General features: G+C 42.2%; 1 protein-coding gene across 1 annotated transcript in view; it reads right to left on the bottom strand.

Moving 5' to 3' along the window:
* The window catches only part of ESCO1 (establishment of sister chromatid cohesion N-acetyltransferase 1), a 32,758-nt gene extending 23,931 nt beyond the window's left edge, over positions 1-8,827 (bottom strand). The window contains exons 1-6 of the mRNA XM_058808837.1: positions 8,784-8,827; positions 6,039-6,142; positions 5,682-5,880; positions 3,737-5,105; positions 3,000-3,111; positions 1,780-1,843 (exon numbers count right to left, since the gene is read on the bottom strand). Coding sequence (XP_058664820.1) covers positions 1,780-1,843; positions 3,000-3,111; positions 3,737-5,105; positions 5,682-5,878 — 1,742 coding nt within the window. The 5' untranslated portion in view covers positions 5,879-5,880; positions 6,039-6,142; positions 8,784-8,827. The remainder of the gene's footprint in view (positions 1-1,779; positions 1,844-2,999; positions 3,112-3,736; positions 5,106-5,681; positions 5,881-6,038; positions 6,143-8,783) is intronic.
* Positions 8,828-13,749: the final 4,922 nt, after the last annotated feature.

A 13,749-nucleotide genomic window follows, 5' to 3' on the forward strand; every position in this document is an offset into this window, starting at 1 on the left:
TAACACCAGCATTTAAAAGAGGCACTATCAGAGCATGACTGATGGTGCCTAATGCTATGTATTTCCAAAGTAAGATTTAAGTATCATACATCAGGCTGCTAAAGGAGACCATGTAAATATATTCTCACAAATCTAAGTCAGATGTCAAATCCCTACAATTCAAACTTATCCTCTTCTAACAGGTGGCAGTGAAGGGAGGAAGACCCAAGGAATAAATGCATCGGTAGCACTGCAATCTTACTCAGTTTAAACCTCTCCTTGTCACAGCTGAAAGAAACACTGGAAAATAGAATAAACTATCACCAAAACCATTCTATGAACTTGCTCCTATATTCAGGGGGAAAAAAGTGACATTTGTTCCAGGTTTGGATAAAATTCGTAGAGATTGCCAAAGCAAAGCACACACAAAAATACACAAACTTCAACTAGGTATTGACATATTTTTCTGCTTCTGAACAAATTTAATTGTGGCACCTCCTGTAGCACAGGCAGCAGGTTAATCCAGTGAGCTTTTAAAAAAATTAACTCTTGCCAGACATTTTTAAAACAACATTTTGTGCGAAATCATTACACAGGGGTAATTTTTTTATTCCACTCCTGTGCCCTAAAATTTGCCTTATGTAGCTACGTCAAAGTTTGCCTTTTCCTACAAAGCCCTAAAGAGAGCTACAAGGTAGATATGCACACAGGTAACAGATTACTCTATTTTATGGTGGGATTACCACAGGAAGAATGATGGCTTAAGTGTTGGATATCATACAGGAAGCAGGGCAAGAAAGGTCTCAGAATTAAAATATATATCCAGATAACAGTAAAGCAATACGAGCTCGTTCAGGTCATAATGGTAATAAATGTAAGTATATACCATAAACCTGTTTGGCAGTTGAGAATAAAAGTAAAAAAAAAAAATCAAAGTTATTGCAGTGCTTATCAATACATTTTAAACCACTCATTTAACTAGTTTGCATCTACCTTGTCAACCATCTTCTGTCAAGTTCCACAGAAGCAGGAACATGTACAAAAGCTGGTTAGTCAGAATTGTTAATCTGGCCTCAGAGAGGTGTACTGAAAATTACCTGAAACATTTCTTCTTGTCCCCATTATGAATATAGAAAACAGTAATAACACACTGGCCACTTCTGCTGCTCAAGGTATCAAGTACAAAGAAATTTTTGTCTTAAGCTTGTAATTGGCTAAAACCAGAGCCTATGTCAGAACTGCTCAAAAATGGTAGCAGTCAATGTGATTAAGGCTAAAATACAAACTTGAATTGTAAGACAAATTCAGCACTAAGAACTTTTTCTTTTTAAAATGGCTGCTGACACCTTCCTTTCATAGCAATCACAAAATTCGGAATTAAACCCCCGCCTCCTCACCTAAAAAAATTCACACGTACAACACTTCCATAGTACAAGGAAAAGAAAAACTCCTCCAGATATAAGTGAAGTAATTCAGTACATGAAAATCACATGGCAAATCCTTCCCCGAGTCCCTGGTTCTCATCTGATTTGAGGAAGAGACCACTATAAACGTTTTTCCAACTCTGTTAAATAATACTTTTTGAAATAAATGTGCAGCTACAAATATCTTGATTATTTTCTTAGCAAACTAAAAACATGCTTAAACAATGGGATAAAATGAAAGTCTGTTTTTACAAAGGACAAGTCACTTATTTGAAACTGAAAACTGAGGCTAAGAGAAAACTGCTTTATAATGAATTCTCTCCTAAGTCTATCCATACAAGGTTACTGTAATTTTATAATGTATTAAATACCATACCTGTTCTCAGATTCAGAAGTTTGACCTGTTGCTGAAGTTTGCATCAACTGTGTGGGAGCCAAATCTGCAATTAATCAGATTATAACTTTATAATGAAGTTTTTAGTTGCAAAAGAAATTTGAGTTACACAAACAGCGATTTCAAAAAACATATTCAAAACAATTTTGCAATCTGTTCATGGCCAATAAAAAATATTCAAGTTTGAGGCAGTATTCGTATGTTTCTCCAAGTATATTTAGAAAAAAGGCATTTTTCTCCAACATTTTGACAGCAGTTCTGCAGGACAGTTTGCCAGAAGCTAAACAAAGCCAGCAGTAAACTACACAGGAGTTTAAATATGTTTACGCTGACACACATATAAATAGCTGTCTGTATTTTATTAGAATCATAAATGTACAGTATTCCCCCCATCTGAGGCATATTCTAGCACACTTAAGGAAAAGAAACAATCAAAAACAGCAAAAGAAATAAATTTTTTTTTTAAATTCTGTAACAGAAATTAAGAATAGTCACTCTTCAAAAGTGTCCTACAATGACAGGCAAAAAACTCCAACTATTTGGTAAAGCTAAATAATAAAACAGTGCACAGTGCAGGGTCAGATTTAAAAAATACATGAAAATCCCAGAACAAACCCCTCACCACTAAGAATAGAAAAAAAAAAAATTAAGAGACAACTTAGTGATTTATTGACAATATTTCTTAGTCAAATGTACTTCAGTCAAAATATTGACATCACACTCATCATAAACTTTTACAAGCTGCATTCACATGCTGATAAATGAAGAAATAATAAAAACAGGAGAGTGATTACCCAATCAATAATCTGGTTAAGATCAAGTAGAAAAATTTAGAAGAAACAAATGTAGATACTTATTCAAAGGAAACAGAGCAGAGAATTAACAAAAACCAAGCCAAGAGAAGAAGCCAACAGAAACACGCAAGTTTTACTGCTTTATTACATGGAAAAGGAAAGAATTTGGTTGGGTTTCTCCTCTTTCCTACTCCACAGCCCAGAGAAGAAAGTGCATTTCAGTGCTGCTCAAGTGGCCCTGGGTGTGACACAAAGGAACACAAAACCCCGTGGTCAAAAGTTGCAGCTCCTGAAGTTTAGTTCTGCACCAGCTAAGCCTTACTCTGCGAACCATTCCTCTTAATGGGAGACTTATCCTTCCTACAGAACTGATCAAACCAAGTGGAGAGATCTGCAGTAGACAGTTACCTTGAGGTTCACTTTCTCTGGGTTCTTTTTTCAATTGTTTTGGTGGTCTAGGAGCTGTAACACACTTTACAGGAGAACTTTCCGGACTCGATTCCAAATGTAATCGAAAGTTCTAAGCAAAAGAGAAAACATTAAATTAAAAAATGTCCAAATTATCCAATGCCTTTAACCATAAAACTTCTAATTGAACTAAGTATTATAAAGCATCAGTTTTATGTTAATTTAAGCAGACAAAATGCAACTTATTAGCTAGTCTATACTGAAGTTTGTGATATTAATTTAGAAAAAAATCTTTTTCATTTTATATATAAGCTTGTAAAATATTTTCTATAGAACAGTTATCCTTAAAATCCTAAATTTTAGTAGAAACACATTCCGATAAGGAAATGAGAGGAAAACAAGTTCATTTACTCCAAAGGTGTAATACAGCTTTGCAAAACACAACTGCTAGAGAAGCTGAAGCGTCCATATGAATCCATACAACCTTTGGCTCCAGCACAAAATTTTATTGATCATCATTTAGTTAACAACAGAATCTAGGAGGGTGGAATCAATTAATTTTTCAGCTTACTATCACCCGTCTATAACAACACAGCAGTAAATCTCTAATACATTAGAAAATTTTAAGTTACTGTAAAAGAAAGCCATTGTTCAAACAATTCTGAGCATGGGATTCTCAGAAAACAGAATAGATTTAGAACACCCTCCCACTATACACCATAATTAAAATAACTTACCTCATCTGGTCTTGGCTCACATAAATGTTTTGTCAAGTTAGGCAACAGACCATTTGCTGCACCTTTCCTTGTGGGCTGCTTTGTTTCTAATGTTACTTCTTTAGCTTCAGCTCTTTCAGATGAAGGATGTGATTTCTCCTGTGCACAAGTTGTACTTTCATTCTCAAAGAGTCCTGTTGACAGCTTGCCTTGTGCCTTTGAAAGCTCTGCTTCTGCAGCCATTTGACTTGCCTCTGAAACCTCAGGGAAATCTTTTAAAAAAGGAAGCCTGGGGACATTTGGAAAATTTGAATTACTTTGCTTCACATTACTAGCTTTCAGCAATTTAATTTTGGTCCATTTAGAGTTTTTGTTTGAGGAGTTATTTCTGCCATTCAGAGTGCATTTGACAGGCATGGCTTTTTTGCTAGGGAAAAACCGTTTGCACTGAGTACTTTGACTGGGTTCTTTCTGAGTAAGCATTTCACTTTGCTGTAACTGTGTGTCATCGTGCTTTTCTTCTGCTTTGCTATCCTCTGCATTAGGGGAGTCTTTTCTCACTTCTACTGTATCTGACTCAATCTCACCTGCAATTTCTTCACAAAGTTCAAGGATGCTCACCCTTTTGGATTTTGCATCATTCTCTGGTTGATCAGCCACATTTGTGTCACTTACAGATGGCTGTGAAGTATTTTTTGGTTTTGTACTGGGTTTTATGTTCTGATGTGTCTGTTGCTTTTCCTTATATGCTGTAGAATTTGGCTTAAGAGAATCAGTTTCCACTTTCTTTGTGTTGCTAGAATTGGGAGACACAGAGCCCGTTTGGTCTTTCTTGACTTCCTCAAGACTCTCAGCAGGACATGACGAGGATCCTTGAACATTTTGTTGAAAGCTACTGGAATTATCCTTTTTATTGTCTGCTTTACATTTTTTCTCTTTCAGAGAGCTGGTCACTCCTACACGTATCTCTTTATCCTTGTTTGTATTGTTTGGCTTTATCTTTGTGTTTTTCTGTTCCGTTTTCCCTCCAGCAGATTTCAGTGGTTTTGCTGCAACGCTGTGAGTGTGTTTTTTTGCCTGGCTACTGTGCTTAACTACTGGAACGTTTTCTTCTTTAACTTCTCTGCTGCGCAGGGATCTTACTGGAACATGCACATGTGTTAACTGCTGCAGTCTCTGTGATCTCCTCATTACTGGCTCGTTTGGTGCAATTAAGCATTTTGACTTAGGAATTTCTTGCACAGATTTCTTCTGGCATACCTCCTTATTTTTTGCAGATTTAGGTTGCTGCTGTTGCACTGTTTTGCTAGGTATTGTTTTATTATTTGAGTTGAGTGCTGATGATCTTGTAGTCATGCATGTTCCTACTTCAGGTTCATTGGTGTTATTACTGAAAGAGTCAAATAATATTTTTTTTCAGCATCCAGAAAGTACAATCTGTTGTAAGATTGTTTTCATTCCTCTTCTGCCTCTTTCTTTTCTTTTTAAAAACACTAGATCTTATACTTTCAGTATTTTTGGAATAATTTGCTCAAGAATTATCCCAAAAAGGCATTCACTTCCATCTAGTTACGCTTAAGTGTTGTATTTAATGTTTTTTATGCATGGCAAAACTGAACTATGAACCCCAGCTAAATGCTTTTTAACATTTCTACCAGTTTTTAATCACTGACACTTGTGACTTGCAAATGAAGAATTAGTTACATATATAGATAGATAATATTAGATTTATTTGTGCTTCAAAAACTTTTTTGAAAGAGGTCTTTCTGGATTTCAAGGCACTTAGATGGTTCCAGGGAAAAATCGTGTAGCAGTCAGCATACATACTGATTTAAATCTGATCTCCCTTCTAGCACTATTTAACTATTTACTGAATCTTTAACTCAGATTCCCTCTGCTTAGATTGTTTCTGCACTAATGTAGTCTATCAAGATAATGCAGAATTATGTAATTTTTTGTCACTGACCTGTTTGGTTTGACAGAGGTTTTGAGCACAGCTTTCTCCTGCGCTGCACACTGACTGGGCTTTGATTTATTTGAGCCATGTTTTGTATCCGACACTTCTTTTTCCTTCTTTGACAAAGAGGGTTTGCTGTTCTTGTCCAGCTTTGGACGTTTAGCAGAAGGTTCTACTAACGTAGACTTCCTTTTCTGAGCTGCCATTTCTGCAAAAAAACAAGCAACTCAGCATTGAGACTCTTTCCCAAATATCATATATTTTCATTTTTTATATATTCACTTTCCTTTTACAGCCACATCATGCTGTGATCAGAAAGTAAATCATTAAAGCAATCTCAAATCAAATGACACTCATTTTACTTACAGGTTTTTACAAGAGGCAATCGATGTTTAGGCCAAAGTAACTTATCAAGGTGTGACAAGAGCATTCCTTATGCATATGCTTGCAAACAGGATGTTTCATGCCACCTATGAAGAACAGAAAATGTTCATGCACTAAATACTTCATAACTTCCTATTCAAGACTGCATTTCCACCCTCTTCCATCCCCTCAAACAATGCTTAGCTTTAGAGTTTCATTGATAAGGAGCTAAAAAAAAACCCCAAACCAAGAACCAACAAAAAACAACAGACAAATTTTATTTTTTATTACCATAGCCAACAATTTTTGGCACTTTGCTCTCTTAAGTGCTGTCCTTTTACCTTTTGAAACGTGGCAAGTAACAGTACAATTCAAAAGGAAGTTTCTCAGTCTTTCACCCTTCTCCAGAAAATAGTGTGCTGCTCTCTTTCAGAGCTGGCAAAAAACGTGGGACTGCTGTCAATCCCATGCTTCACAGCAACAGGGAATAAATCCATTAGACTCAGTTACCAAGTTTTGTGGCTGCTACAACAGAACTTCACAGACATCAGCAACCACCTACAACTGTTCCTTCTAATATGACTTAAGCTACAAATCAGAGATGGAAAGGCTAGAAAATAGCATTGTTAGAGACATTTGCCTTGGGCAGTTAAAGACAATGTTTTCATGAGAACTGAAATGATGTTAACGATGCAGAAGTTACTCTGCACAAGAGTCTGAGAGCTAACAGAGATTCTTGACAAAAATATCTTCACAGATTTGGCTGATCATCTCTTTCATATACATTTCTGACTTGTGAAACTCTTCAGTTCCCTTATTTAAAGACACCGTTATTGTATTATTATATAAGTAATAATTGTTCAATAAAGTTTCACTAAAAACTTCATAAAATAAAGTTTACTGGAAGATTCAGGGGTCAGAACTTCCACATCACCTTTTTCAATCACAAATTACCTATTAAATTTTGTCACTGACAGACTTAAGGATTATATACAGATTTCTATAAAACTACATTGCTTTTCAAATCTTAACTGATGCTAAATATGACACATTTTTAAGGTCAAACATGAACAATTCACCAGTTTTGTAACACAGACCAGACACTTCCAGTTCATTATAACCAGAGTACAACTTCAGTATTGACAAATGTCTTTCCCCAACAACTTTAAAGATATTTATGTTAAGCTCCTTTTAATAACTCATCATTATCCAAAAGGAAAAAGCAAACAACTGCATTTTTTCTTTTCTTTAGACTTTATATTGTCCTTAACCTCATTTTCATTTATTCACTTATGAAAGCATTTCTAACCATGAAAAACTGCTAATTTTGTCAAAAAGCTGGTGAAAAACTCAGATTCCAGATACCAGTGCTGTCTTCTTTTTCCTTTAAAGAAGACACATGATAAACAACCCATCTTTGAGGTATAATTTTTTTAGTTCTACCCAAGAAAGCAATCTCTAACAGCACTTTCTGTAGTGCTACTTTCATTTCTCTCCCTAAGGAGTAGGTGGTAGAATTGCATGCCTACATTCTAATAGCTCATGACATCTCCCAAGTCTATGCGTTTCCACCAGTCAAAGGAAACCCATCAGAGATGCAGAATGGTCACTCGTCCTGAAAACAGCAGCCCCAGCGGTTGAACAGGTCCTTGGTCTCTTAGAGAACAACACCGACCCTCAGAATCTGAGAATATCATGACACTGCATACACCTGGACCGTCTTTGCATTTTTCCAGACATGACATGGCACACTCGCAGAAGACTCAGAAGTACAAAACAGAAAGTACAGAACTTCCCTCGCTGGTACTCCTTCTCAGGCGACTAAAAAATACACTCTCCTCCCACGGAGCTCTTGAACGTTAATTTCTTTCCTGCTAATACTTTGTACAACAGAGCAAAGTCTTTTCCAGACATTCCAGAACTGGCAGTCTCTGCCCTGGAGAAGTCACCCTCGAGTAAAAGCCGGATTATGGAAACCAGGGAAGACACAGAAGTGCAGGAACAAACTAGAACGCGAGCAAAGAAAGGACTGGTGCAAGAAGTACGGGGGGGGGGGCGGGGGGGGGGAACCCGAAAACAAACCCAAAAAATCCAAACCAACAAACGAACAAATCAGAGAAACGCGAGCCGCACAGCTTGCAGTCTTTAGAGCAGGGGCTGAGGCAGGTTGCCCACCAGCTGGACAGGGCGCGGGGCTCTCGAACCTGAGCGGTCCCGGCTGAGGGCCAAGGCAGCGCCTGGCAGCCCCTTCAGCACAACTCAGGACGAAGGGAAGGGAAGGGAAGGGAAGGGAAGGGAAGGGAAGGGAAGGGAAGGGAAGGGAAGGGAAGGGAAGGGAAGGGAAGGCCTCCAAGCGTGGCCCGGTGTCAGCCGCCCCGCGGTGACAGCCCTCCCGGGGCAGGGCCTGGCGGCGGGACCCCACTCCCGGCCGGGAGCTCCCGCGGCCCGGCCAGGGCCGCCGGGGGCAGGGCGGGGGTGCTGGGATAAGGCCGGGCGCCCGCCACGGCTCCCCGCTCCCGAGCGGGCACGGCAAGCCCGCTCCCCCGCGACAGCGGCGGGCAGGCCCGAGGAGGAGCCGCCGCCGGGCTCTCGGCCCCGGACGGGGGCGCGGGGGGCAGCGGGCACGGGGCAGCCGGGGGTGACGGGACCCGGCGGGACACGGGTGGGGTGAAGGTGGGGGGAGTGTGGAGGAGAGCAACTTCCTCAGCGCCCCCTCTCCCACCCCACGGTCTGCCAGCGGCCGCTTACCTCGCGAGGGTGTCAGCGACGTGCCGGCGCTGGCGGAGGCGGCGAGCCCGAGCCTCGAACCCGCCCACAGCCGGGCACCGCCGCGGCACCGCCGCGGCACCGCCCCGTCCCGCCCGCCCCGGCGCGCCGCGCCCCGCCCGCCGCCGGCCCAGCCTCCCCCAGCGGGGATGGAGCATCTTCCGGCGGGAGTCGGAACGGGCAGGGCGGGAAGCGGCGGGGTTCGCGCATGCGCAGCCGCCTGTGGGCGGGCTGCCGTGTGGGACCAGTAAGGAATGCAGAGACGGGACTAATTAAAACACGCATCTAAGGACTGGAGGGGCTTTACAAGAGCGCCTATTAACAGGACTAGGGGGAATAGCTTCAAACTGAGAGAGAGTAGGTTTAGGTTAGGTATTGGGAAGAAATTCTTTAATGCGAGGCACTGGAACAGCTTGCCCAGAGAAGCTGTGGATGCCCCATCCCTGGAAGTGTTCAGGGCCGGGCTGGATGGAGCTCTGAGCAACCTAATAGACCAGCACCTCCTGGTCTATTAGGAGGTGTCCATGCCCACGGCAAGGGGGTTGCAACCAGGTGATGTTTAAGCTCCCTTTCTGGCAGCAATGTCCCAGTGGCTCAGCCTGCTCACACTGTTGGGCACCCGAGCCTCGTCCTTGCGCTAAAAACAAAGGGGAAAAGCAGCGCCCATGTGTTGCGGGGCCAGTGGGGACAAAGTGATTGCGGTGGCGGCCTGTGCTGTGTCAGGGGCTGACACCTCACAGCTGGCAGCCGTAGCTAAATAGTCATCTGGGAAGGGGCTTCATCAATGTGTATAAATATCCAAAGGGTGTCAAGAGGATGGAGCAGGCTCTCCTCGGTGGTTCTAAGCAGTAGGACATGAGGCAAGGGGTAGAAACTGATGCACAGGAAGCTCCACATGAGCTGAGGAAGAGCTTTACTGTGTGGATGACTGTGGACTGGGATAGATTGCCCAGAGAGCTTGTGGAGTCCCCCTCACTGGAGATATTCAGGAACCGTCTGGGCACAATTCTGTGCCATGTGCTCTAGGATAACCCTGCTTGGGCAGGAAGGTTGGACCACATGACCCTCTGTGGTCTTTTCCAACTTGACCGATTCCGTATTTCTGTGATTCTAGTCCCACCAAGTTCCTGGTGGTATTACAGCAGATGTGCTTCCAGCAGCGTTTCCTTAGTGTTTGTGGGCCCCTTCTCACGATTATGTTTGCAGACACCTTTGAAATAGGTTACTCAGCTGCTGCTCAGCTGTGCAGTTGTCCAGACAGCTGCCAGCCCCTTTGGTATAGGTGTGTCACTGTGTCAGTGTATGTCACTTAGGTGTAAAGCAGGATGGATGCTTGTCTGTGTCTGGAATATTAAAGAGGGCTCTTGGGTGTGACTTGGTCCTGCACCGTGTCCACTCCTCTCTCCAGAGCACTGAATTCACTCAGTGAGCTGCCCTTTTGACTCCATTTGTCCAACTGGCTTTGCTTTCCTAAGTCCGGCAGTAACTCTGAAAGTGCCAGCTAGCTCAATTCTGTGTATTCTGCACCATGTTTCACAACTCACTCTATAGCATAACCACCTATTTGTGATTTTTGCCATGGTCTAGGATATTTCAGTCCTTGCTACACTTGTGACAGGTGTAAACACCTCACCAAACCTTATGTCATGGCTTCTTTGCCTCAGGATATTTATGTGTCTGAGCTTGTTGTCTGCACTGGCAAGTATGAGAAGTTCTGAAGAAAAAGCTGAAGATCTGACATCCACACCTCTGATGTGGCAGTCCAGCTTTTGTCGCTATGGATGCAGTGACAACTGGAGTTTGAATATATTGAGTGTGTTCTGGAGGTGTAACTGTGGGTTTTGTTTCCTTCAAAAGGAATCCATTATGTACACTCCAAGACCCTGGATGGTAAGTGGGAGCCATCAGAGGATTCCCTTCAGAAGTGAGCTGCTGATCCTATCTAGAATAGTGATGCAGAGGTACCTCATGCATACCTAGTGTGCTCCATCCATATTACCTTCCTAGGGGTAACCTGGAGCAGGTCCTACCTGAAATGCACATAAGTGTGTCAAGATCTCAACATTTGGTATCTTTGCTCTGCATGCCCACTCCTATCAGTCTGTACTTGCCAGTACAGACACAGCCTCAGTTTATTTGACTGTGAATTCACCTAGTGGTGATGTGTATACACCACTGGAGAACAGTGTGATGAACCGCAGCCAAAAGCCATGAAAAGTTTTAGAGGAAAAGGTAGTGTGTGACAGGGTTTCTCAGAGAGATTTCTGATTTCCTTCACATTTTCTGGTTACAGTTCACTGATCTAAAGGAGACCACGGAAGTATTTTATTATTTGGTTCTGTAAATATTCATTTGTTAATGCTTGAAATATTTTAAAAAGGGCTATTTTTGTTTTTATAATAAGCATTCTAGGTCTGTTTTATAATCTTCAAAACATTTTAGTGATTTCTATTGTTATCACATTTATGGGATTGTTGGAAATTGCTGTCAAGTTTCCAACTAGCATAAATTTGTTTATTTAAATATCAAATTTACCTGGAGACACTCTGTTTTGCTTGTAAAGTTTTCTGTCTCTTTGTCAGCTGGAACACAGAACTGCTTTCCTTGATAAGTCCTCTTTCTGGACACACTTCGCTGAAGCACAGTTTGTACTGGATAAATGGGAATTTTCAGCAGCTGTAGTTTTTTTTAAAAGCTGATAGGAGGAGATGTTATTTATAACTCCCTGTAGCAGCTCCTCTTTAATGCATGATAATCTGCTGTGACTTTACAATGAACGCAGCCACATGTGGTCTCCTGCTCTCCTTCAGTAAACGACAGAATATTTTCCAGATGAAGGATATTTTAATCACTAGCCTGCATGTAAATTTCCTGAAGGATGATAAAAGCTTTTTTTAATGTTACCATTATCTTTATGAATTTAAACTTATGTTTTCCCATGTCTCTTTCTTAGGAACATGAAGCAACTAAACTTAGATTTTCTTCCATCCTTCCATGAAATAAATTGCTGTACAGCAGGGAAATAGTAAAGTAGCAGACATTCTTATAAAGCAATAAATTGCAAAATTTGGAGAAACTTATTTTACGGGATAGAAGAATATCAGTAATTTTCCAGTTTTCCACAGAAGGTGGCAGCATTCTGAAGCACTGATGTCAGTGTTAACTTGCTAGCAAATGCCGTTGTTGAAAGCACACAAACTTTACAGAAAATTACTCTCCTTGGAGGTTGTGGTGAATATAAACAGGAGTGCTTGGGCATGAATTGTTGTTGAACTGGGGAACCTGGGGAGGGAGGAGAAACTACAGTCACATAAGGGGAGTATATGAGCTAGGACAGATTTAACTCCAGAAGATTTAACCCCTTTGTTAATTTAGCCGTGTTTATTTACCACTGCAGTAATACTGCTGGAGTGACTCTTGTCTGAAGCTATGTGAAAAATTACTTGTTTCTAGGTTATGCCTTTTTTCACGGAATAACTCAGCTGATAATGGATCACTCCACTAATTGCAGAGAATATCCTGTTGGGCTGCAGCTTTGGGAGATGAATGTCACCAGAGAGTGGAAGCTTCTCCTATTATTTTCTCCACTTCCTTTGCCCACTCCCAGCAGCGTTCTCCAGCTCCTTAACCATGTCAGCCTCCATCTAGCACCTGAGGGAGCCCCCTTAGACATGCAAATTTGCTCCTGAGCTAGCAAAAAAACCCCAAACAAACAAAGCCAGTGGAAAAACTGTCATATTCTGCCAGAGTAAGAAAGGCTGAGGACCGTGTGACTGGAATCAGGATAAGGAAAGACGGGGAGGAAGAAGCGCAAGCCTTCCCCTTTTGGCATGAGGGAGCTGTTACCATTGACAGCTGCTTGTGAAACCGCAGCTTTAGGGCGGGCTGCACAGTTACACGATTGGGCTCCTGATCCCAAACTCCATCCCAGCGGTCCTACCAGCACGCGGGTTTTACAGGCCCCTTTGACATGCAAACACGCTTCCCACTCTGCCCTCCTTGTTATCAGACATCTCATCTGGGCAAGGAAGTGGTGACAGACAACCAAAAGGCAGGAGCTGCTTAACATTTCACCGGTAATTAACCTTGCAGGCACCGCTCGAGCCGCAGAATGCCTCAGACAGGCCACACGGGAAGCTCATTTAAACCAGTGGCTTTCTAATCACTACATATACAGAATATTTAAGGAACTGGAGGAGCGGCTGAGACAGCTCAGGGCTCCGATTTTCCTCCTTTCAGCAGATTCAAAAAGTCTCACTATCCTGGGAAGAAGGGAGAAGCTGATTTTTGCATCTCCAGTAGAAGGAATGAGACAGGAAAATTGGATCCTTAAGAGGAAGAGATGCTTGCTAATGAAGAACCACTATCTGCTTAGCAAATTTTTCCTTTTCTTCTGTTGGAATGAAAATTAAACAACAACAACAACCCAAGCCCCAAAAGTGCCTGAGATACTCCACAGCAGATTGGCTGCAGCAGTTACTTGGGGGGACCCAGCATGTATGCTGGAGGTCAGTAACAAGTCCCCAGGGTGAGACTCTTGGGCTTCTTTCTGCCTTTCTTATTCATTGCCATGAGCACTCCGAGGCTCTTTTTTACAAGCTGGCATGCTGGGATGAGAACCCCAGTAAGTGGCCCAGGTTGAAGTGTGCCTGTGTGTTACAGCAACTCGATGACTCAGGGAACAAATGTTTCCTTTTTTTCTCTCGGGGTGATGATGCATTTAGCTGAAGAGACCCGGGGAGAAGCAGACTGCAGGGCTAAAAGTCTCCTTCCTGGCAGGTGTGAGTCATTGGCAGGAACCAGGTAGCTACAGGAGCTGTAGGTGAAAGGCAGTTCCTCTCTGAAATTCCTGTGTAGATGGCACGTGGGACAGCAAGGAATGCTGAATGCCCTGGCTGCCTGGAGTTAAAGAGCTTTACAGGGCAGTTCGTTGAAAAAATGGGGGGCC

The sequence above is a fragment of the Ammospiza caudacuta genome, chromosome 1 (genome assembly GCF_027887145.1).
Source record: "Ammospiza caudacuta isolate bAmmCau1 chromosome 1, bAmmCau1.pri, whole genome shotgun sequence".
NCBI classification, from domain to species: domain Eukaryota; kingdom Metazoa; phylum Chordata; class Aves; order Passeriformes; family Passerellidae; genus Ammospiza; species Ammospiza caudacuta.